At 35.1% G+C, this 8342-nt stretch overlaps 1 protein-coding gene across 4 annotated transcripts; it reads left to right on the top strand.

The window, feature by feature from the left end:
• The first annotated feature begins 809 nt into the window (after nucleotides 1–809).
• On the top strand, nucleotides 810–7927 carry LOC105635489 (histidine kinase CKI1). 4 transcript variants are annotated; one of them, XR_016322594.1, is made up of 9 exons: nucleotides 811–1236; nucleotides 2484–2720; nucleotides 2846–3526; nucleotides 3677–4052; nucleotides 4177–4748; nucleotides 4832–6118; nucleotides 6247–6485; nucleotides 7167–7231; nucleotides 7658–7927. XR_016322594.1 is itself a non-coding variant. In XM_012218561.4 (8 exons), exons 2-7 carry the CDS (start codon nucleotides 2547–2549, stop codon nucleotides 6454–6456), a joined length of 3300 nt encoding a protein of 1099 aa, XP_012073951.1. In that variant the 5' UTR covers nucleotides 811–1236; nucleotides 2484–2546; the 3' UTR covers nucleotides 6457–6485; nucleotides 7658–7927. The 4 variants fall into 4 exon arrangements, 3 of the variants coding, with proteins under 3 accessions (XP_089582215.1, XP_012073951.1, XP_089582214.1); XM_012218561.4 differs by lacking the exon at nucleotides 7167–7231; XM_089726089.1 differs by lacking the exons at nucleotides 6247–6485; nucleotides 7167–7231; nucleotides 7658–7927 and having other exon boundaries at nucleotides 810–1236; nucleotides 4832–5608; nucleotides 5686–5823.
• The last annotated feature ends 415 nt before the right edge of the window (nucleotides 7928–8342 follow it).

The raw sequence follows: 8342 nt of genomic DNA, 5'->3' as shown, positions 1-8342 counted from the left end.
TGCTAGGAATTTGAATCCAATTCTCAACTGTCACTAAACCCGTTTTAATTTTGCTTAATTATTAATTTTCTTTCTTAAATATTGATTTCTAAATATAAAAATATCACGATAATAATATTTGCATGAACATCATCAAGATATATATTCCATTATGCAATACAAATAAATCAAAAAAAGACATGCAAAATCTCCAAAAGAATCTCCAATTTATAAAATATTCTATATATGTGAGTTTTCTAAATAAAATTGTAAGATAAAAATCGCAATTCGATTTGACTTTCCTATATAGAAACACAATTTAAATAATTTTCTCGTAAAATTTAATATCATATCTTCAAAGAAATACTTTCCTTTAAAAGCAAAAAAAGAGGAAGATATATTAATCTTAATTTATTTGTTTCCAACTCAAAGATTCAATGACGCTCAGCTCAGTCGTAGCCTGGCGGCCTCTTTTCATCTTCATCCTTCTGGTGAGTACCACTACTTAAAAGTTGTTTTTGTCTATATACGTTGAAATGGCCTGAAAATTTTTTTCAAAAATTTTTAATTTAAAATTTAATTATTAATTCTAAATCAATGATATTATAGATCATTATTATATTTAAAATTAACGGACGTCACACCATATGAATTTATTTAACAAAATCTAATGTAAATATATTTTATATAGTTAAACCAAACCTAAAACTATGTTAAACCCATTAGAAATCCATAAATGAATTGAAAACCAATTAAAACTCATGATTTGGGCCAAACCAGATTCTAATTGAACCTAAACCGACTTAGGACCAATTAGAAATCCCTAGAATATGGGAAAATACCCAATCAATCCTAACCCAAAAATTCTCTCCTTCCCGATTACGCCGACACAGCTCCTCCACCGCCTGCGTTTTCCGTTCACCGTCCTTAACCGCCAAATGGACCACCTCTCCTCGCTAAGAGCTCCACCGGCTTCTCCATTCCGCCTCCTGTTATTGCGTCGCGAGCGAGATAGAATAGCTGCGATTTCGATTGACGCAGCTCGCTCCCCCCTGTCCCTCGATTTTCCAGCGCGACCGGCCAGGACCGGCTGGTCTAGGCACCCCACCTCGTCATCGGTCCTTCTCCGACAGATCCCGTTCCCATTTCCGGTCTGATTGTGGCGCTGTAGCGAGAAGTAGAGAGTTAAGCGGAGAGCAGCGCTTTTCCGATCTTCCTAACCGGAAAATTTTGATTTCCGGCGTATTTTACAACTGGGTAAGCCAAATTTAGACCCTCTTAAGTTTATTTCAGGAGTTCTTTGATTTTAGTTGAAGGATTTGAGGCATAAATTGGGTTGGTGTAGAAATTGAAACTCCTAGCTACTATTTCTGCAGATTAGCGTAGACAGTTCTTAAAATTGTCATTGGAAGCTATAATCTGAGTTGTATATAAGTTATGTAGGAGATACATATTATATGCTAACTCTTGATGGAAATTTTGATCTTACCTTCTAGTTGTTATATGAATTGAATTCCTATTACAAATATAATTGACATATGTATAGAAATAGGTAGATGATTGCTTATATTTGCAATTTTGTTAAGAATCACCAGCAATCCTCTGGAAACAAGCGTGTTTCCGACAGCTTTAGACTGTTAGGGAGTTAAGATCGATTTTAGCGTTCCTTTATTACAAGTTCCCTCAATTGATTTTGAATTACTTGCTTGCCTTGTTAAGTTATGGAAGTTTAAGGATTGTAAAGGCGATTATGCTAAATTTAGGTAGAATGGATGCCGCAAACCTATTTCTTAGTAGATAATGAACTGATAAATGCACACATTGTAGATTTTGGCAAAGAATGACAGCTACCACTTTAAGGTTTTTATGTGATTTCAGTTGAAGTAAACTCGTGACTGGATACTTTCAGCTATCTATATACCAATTGCTAACTATTAGTTAGATTATTAATAGATAAGGATTTTAATGTCAGAATTTCCTAAGCCATGATATCTATATTTAGCTTTTTAAGCCGAAATGAGTAAAAATATGTAAATCTTGGCTTAGTAGTGCATACTAGTTAGGATATGAACTGGTTTAGTTTAATAAGTGCATATATGAACCACTTAGCTCATATTATGGATGATATATATTACAATAGGCCTGAGCTACAAATTATTTGGGATATTGAAATTGAGCCAGGATATGGTGCGATTATAAGAGTCATATGTAAGGTCTTATGGGCTTACTGTTCCCAGGATTCGTTTAACGTGAACGAGTTGTATGGTTTAGACTTACTACGGGCCTTGGTGGGCCTTAAGTTTACCTTGGCCCTAGTGCCGGTCCGGCCCATGGTTTCGGGTCGTGACACACACACACACACACACACACACACAGATATATATATATATATATATATATATATATATATATATATATATATTGTTTTTGTTATATTTAATTGCATTTGAAACAATTACTTCTTTTATTAATAAATTTAATCATGCTTATAAACTTTCATGTAGACAATTGGAGTTCTGCTGCTTCCCAGTATAGCAATCACATGGTGGTATAAGACCATTCAACATATGAAATTCAAGGTTGATTATAATGCTCACACTTTTCGACTTGGATTGCTTTCCGAAATTGATAATACTGCTAAATTACTACATCCAATAAACTCATCTGCAACAAATTTGGCTAGAATTCTCAGTTCATCCCTTAATGGAACTGATCTCTCGCAGTTTGACATCAATTTTAAGGTTGGTTAGTTATTCCTCCTGTATCAAATTAAGGAATTGATAGAGTATTTTAGAACTGGCTCTTATTCTGAAAGTTCATTATCATTAAGATTTATTTAATTATTTAAGAATAATCTGTCTTGCAGTTAGCTCCAATGTTATTTCAAGCATTTTCAACAATTCCACACGTACTGCAAGTATCATATATTGGATTAGAAGGTTCATTTTTCGCTTATTATCGCGATAAGAATCAGATTTTTGCTATGTATTCTAATTCTACAAATTCTTCCAAGTCAAATGAGTCCATGAAATACATTTGGTATAAGCAACTTGCAGACAAAGACACAGGAAAACTATATGGAGATGCCATCGAATGTCATTTTTATATCATGGCTAATGCAAGTTGGGTTCAAGAAGCCTTAAATAGTGCTAATGGGTATGCTTCCATAGGAAATGGCTGGAGCAGCAGTGAAGACCTTTTATTCCTAAATTCTGTTAGTATACATGGAAAAGGGGTTCTCTCTTTAGGGTTTTCAGTTAAAGAATTGATCCATTTCTTTGATGGTATTGATCTTTTGGATGGGAGCCTGTACTTGGCTACACAACATGGAGATGTGCTTAAAGAAGGTCTACCAGACACTCAAATGGTGGTAATTGGAAAATCAGTTTCTTTCAACTGGAACAAACCAAGTGTTGACAAAATAGATAATGTTGGAGTTGTTTCATGCATGCCTAATAGTAGCATGCCAAGATCTTCTATTTTGAGAATTGGAGAAGCAAAGTATAGGATTTACTGTTCTCCACTCGAAATTATGGGAGTCCAATCGGTATAATTCTAAAATTTTTGATGTTATTTGAATTAGATTTTATTAGGCCAAACTGATTGAATGGATCTGATTAGTAAATAAATTAGCAAATCAATTCACTAATTAGTCTAATTTTTAAATAAGTTTTCCTTAATTATATTTGAATTTCAGGTATATGCATTGGCTTTCCCATACGATGGATTAATGACTACCATTCACAGGAGTATAAAAATTGCTCTCATTCTATTGATGGTAATGATTGCTTCAGTCTTCATTTTTATTCTTAGTTTTGTGTTGTTAATGGTTAGGGCTGCGACTAGAGAGATAAGCCTGTGTTTGGCATTAATAAAACAAATGGAAGCAACTCAACAAGCAGAGAGAAAGAGTATGAATAAAAGTCTTGCCTTTGCTGGTGCGAGCCACGATATTCGTGCTGCCCTTGCAGGCATTACTGGGTTGATACAGATCAGCTACGAAGAAGTGTCTCCAGGTTCCGATTTAAAGATGAATTTACAACAAATGGATGGCTGTGCAAAAGACCTAGTAGGTAAGTTCTCTGTCAATTAATTATAGCAGAGCCTAATCAACAAACAAAATTGTCAAAGAACAAAAGTTCTATATCAGAACTAATGGGTAACAGCTCATAATACTAAATGATTTTTCTGGCTCAGGTTTATTGAACTCTATTCTCGATACAAGCAAAATTGAAGCTGGAAAGATGCAAGTCGAATCAGAAGAATTCGATTTAGCCAACCTTATTGAAGATGCAGTTGATTTGTTTCATCCTGTTGGAATGAGAAAAGGAGTAGAAGTTGTGTTGGATCCATGCGATGGATCTCTTATTAGATTTTCTCGCGTAAAAGGCGATAGGGGAAAGCTGAAACAGGTTCTCTGTAATTTACTTAGCAATGCTGTTAAGTATACTTCTGAAGGGCACGTAACAGTTCGAGTTTGGGCACAAAAACCCAGTTTAGAGAATAAGATAATTGCTTCTAATAGGAATGGTTTGTGGAAATTTTTTGGTTGCTGGTTTACTGAGAACAAAGAAAGTAATGATGTCGAAGAAATAAATTCAGTGAAGAAAAAACCAATCTGTTTAGAGTTTGTGTTTGAGGTCGAGGATACAGGTAAAGGAATTCCTAAAGAGAAGCAAAAATCAGTCTTTGAAAATTTTGTTCAGGTTAAAGAAACAGCTTTTGGGCAAGAAGGCACTGGCTTAGGGCTTGGCATTGTTCAGTCTTTGGTATGCACTTGGTATCGTCTTTTTTATTATATTTTAATCACATAATAATGCACATTGATCTAATGTTTCTAATTCTGTCTCAGGTTCGTTTAATGGGTGGAGAGATAGCAATTATTGATAAAGAGAATAACAGAAGGGGAACTTGCTTCAGGTTCAATATTTTTCTTATTACAACAGATGGGAGTACTTCTTTGGCTAGTAACACAAGGGATGGCATTGAAATAAGAAATATTTCCCTATCTGATAGCACAAATCAAGATTTAGGGTTAACTGTTAACGCTCTTACTCCTAGCTTACCTATCTGCAATTCTAGTCCCCGATTATCCATTCTCGGTTCTAGCCCCAAGAGTGATGAATCTCATGTTGTTCTGTTGATTCAAAATGCAGAGAGGCAAAAGATTGTGCAGAAATATATGGAGAGGTTAGGGATAAAAGTATCAGCTGTAAATAAATGGGAAAGCCTTCATTCTACTCTGACAAAGATAAAACAGAAGCAGAATGTTTCGCCTTACAGCTCTTCAGGAAAATCAGATTCTGGTTCGAGGAGTGAAATTTCTAGCAGTAGACAGAAAGATATTCCTTTAAGTGCTCTGGATGGGATAGAACAAGGACTGCCTTCTAATAGAAGTAGGAGCATTATCGTTAGAGGTTCTTCAAATTTTATATTGGTTGTGATAGATGCTAGTGCAGGACCATTTCAACAACTCTTTGCAGCTGTAACTGAATTTAAAAGAGGACTTCACCGAGCTTCTTGCAAAGTTGTTTGGTTAGATAAACCAACAATGCGGAACATAAACCCTGGAGGCCTTGAAGATGATGACATTTTGCTAAAACCATTTCATGGCTCTCGCTTGTTTCAGGTAATTAGACTCCTACCTGAATTTGGGGGTAATTTGCAAAATGGGGTTTCATTAGCTAAACCTGAGAAAGAATGCAGCATTAGATGTGAAAAATCTGCTGAATATCCTGCATCATCGTCTGCAATGCATTCACATAGCCAAAAAGGAGCAGTGATTCCCCTGTCTACTGGAAAATCACTCTGCAAAGGGAACATGGTTGCCGAAGGTAGCTCGAGGAGGGAGAAATACAAGAAATCGAAGTATGTTGTCGGATCCTCAGAGATAGAAGAAAAATACAGTAACCAAAGCAGCAGCAAGAAGCCCTTATGTGGATTAAGATTCTTGGTTGCTGAAGATAATCCCTTCTTACGCAAGATAGCCATGACTAATCTTTCACGGCTTGGTGCATCTGTTGAGCTCTGTCAAAATGGAGAGGAAGCTGTGGAGCTAGTCATTATCGGTTTACAAGGCCAAAGGAGAAATGCAACTTACTCCATGCCTCCATATGATTATATATTAGTGGACTGTGAGGTAGAGATTATATATATTATTGCCATCTCATCTATGATGAATGGTTTTCCAAGTGAAAATGCATTATTGAATAAACTAAATATAAAAACTACACATCGTTTCCTAACCTCTTTGTCTTATTCTAACAGATGCCAATAATGAATGGGTATGAAGCAACGAGACAAATAAGAAAGGAGGAGAGATCTTATGACATTCACATTCCCATTATAGCATTAACAGCACATACTTCAGGTGATGAAGGCAAGAAGGCAAAGGATGCTGGAATGGACTTTTGTCTGCACAAACCACTAGAGAGAGAATCATTGCTTGAAGCCATTAGATGCATAGATAACAAATAAAGACATCCTTTGGTGCATATTACTATTAGGTCTGTTTTGTGTTCATTCATTCATTTATTTATTTCTGCTTCTTGCATATTATATATGTACTAAAACAAAGCCCAAAAACACTTTTCCTATAACAGTGTAATTCCACTTAAACCAGGTTGTTATGTAATTCCCACTTTAACCTTCTTACCTTTTTCCATGATCTCACCGACTTCACTCTCTTTTTTTCTCTAGAAACTTCTAATGTCGCAGATGGAAATAGTTCGATTCTAAAAGGAGTAGTAGAAGGTCAGGAATTGTGTGTCCGGTATTGTTCGCGGTTATTGGGTACTCTTCATGGGCTGTTTACTTTTATCAGTTTGAGGGTTTACCTTTGCCTCGTACTGCTGGCCAAATCACCCTGTTGGGTCTGATGGTCTTGGCCTTGCTTTACTGGTATTTTGTGGATTTGTATGTTTGGTACCTGTATAATCTGAGATGGTTTTCTTTGTTGAGGCTTTTTTGGTGCCTTAGTTTTTAAGGGATATAAATTGACAGAAGAAACCGGAATCACTGTTCAAGGAACAGTGTAATGGCAATTTAAGACAAGCAATTTTGTCAAAAGACCCAAAACCTTATCCAAACTGATTTTCGTTTATAATTGTAAATAGTCTCCCTAAAATCTTGGTATGGACACTTCTTCTCCCTTCTAAAAAAATCCTCATCTGTGTCAAAACTTGCAGTAGATGGAGTTTAACATGTCTCGTCTCAAGTATAGTGCAGGGCACCTTGGGTATTTGGATCCTGAGTAAGTTTTTTTTTTTTTTTTTTTTTCTACTCTTCCTCCTGAAGTTAACCATCTTTGGTTGAGTTGATTGTTGTTACGATGTTACTGCTGCTCTTATCAGATTAATTAGAAGCTTTAATTGCCTTCTATTTGAATGTTCTGTTAAGCCTCTCGAATTGTGGTTATGACAGAGACAATCATGTGGGTTAGATGTAAGTTTGAGACATGTCATAGGTGTCTAGAATTCTGCTTCTTGGTATTAGCCACAGCTTTTATTATGTTTATTTTTTTTTCTTTTGGTAAATATAAGGACTTTAAATAAAATTTGTCAAGTTGACATTATTAATTACTCACCCATTTTTCTTTATGTATTAGTTTGGTACTGGAACAATGTTGACAACTTTTCTATCAAATTGAATTATTAAGTTTGCTTCTTTTGGTGCACAGGTATTATATCTCTCAGCAGTTGACGGACAAGAGTGATGTTTATAGTTTGGTGTCATCCTCCTTGAGCTCATGTCTGGTCAAGAAGCCATACCAAATGAAAGCTTTGGTGTTAATTGCCGTAATATAGTTCAATGGGTAATTGAACTACTAATTACATTAATAAAATGTCTGTTATGAAGAGTTAACGGTTGTAATTTCGAAAAGGACAGTTTCCTAAACTGAAAACTTCATGAACAATTCTGGAATGATATTAGATTCTGTTCAGAGAGATATTATGCAAGTTAACAAAGGAACAAAAGAAATGTCACTAGAGAGTAAGCAATATGAATTTTTTATGCGTTGAATGCTAGGAGTTCAGGAGGAGGAAGTTAAATCATATAACAATATTTGGTGATGAGGACAAAATACTAATTAAGGAATTTAAATATAGTCTTTCTAAAGTTCTGAATTAAAATGCAGCTCAATTATCTACTAAACCCAACCTCTCTTTTCAAAAAAAAAAAAAAAAAAAAAAAAAAAAATTGTGTTCTGATTGAACAGATAGAATTTCAAACCAATGAACAATACGTCTGTTACGTTTCAGCTGTCTCATGAGATGCAGTCTAACTTAAAATGGAAATATATTCTGCAATTTCTTATTCTTAAAACATAGTTTGTTTATATTGTTGTCTGTTTATGTAAATTC

The sequence above is a fragment of the Jatropha curcas genome, chromosome 9, assembly GCF_041381405.1.
Source record: "Jatropha curcas cultivar XTBG-Jc1 chromosome 9, XTBG_Jcur_1.0, whole genome shotgun sequence".
NCBI lineage: Eukaryota > Viridiplantae > Streptophyta > Magnoliopsida > Malpighiales > Euphorbiaceae > Jatropha > Jatropha curcas.
The sequence above is the reverse complement of the archived record's forward strand: the minus strand, read 5'-3'. Positions and strand labels throughout refer to the sequence as shown.

Coding starts and splice junctions, on each gene's coding strand:
- LOC105635489 (XM_012218561.4), top strand. CDS start 2,547: ATGAAATTCAAGGTTGATTATAATGCTCACACTTTTCGACTTGGATTG. Junction 4,053..4,176: donor CTGTGCAAAAGACCTAGTAG/GTAAGTTCTCTG, acceptor TTTCTGGCTCAG/GTTTATTGAACTCTATTCTC. Junction 6,119..6,246: donor ATATATTAGTGGACTGTGAG/GTAGAGATTATA, acceptor TTATTCTAACAG/ATGCCAATAATGAATGGGTA.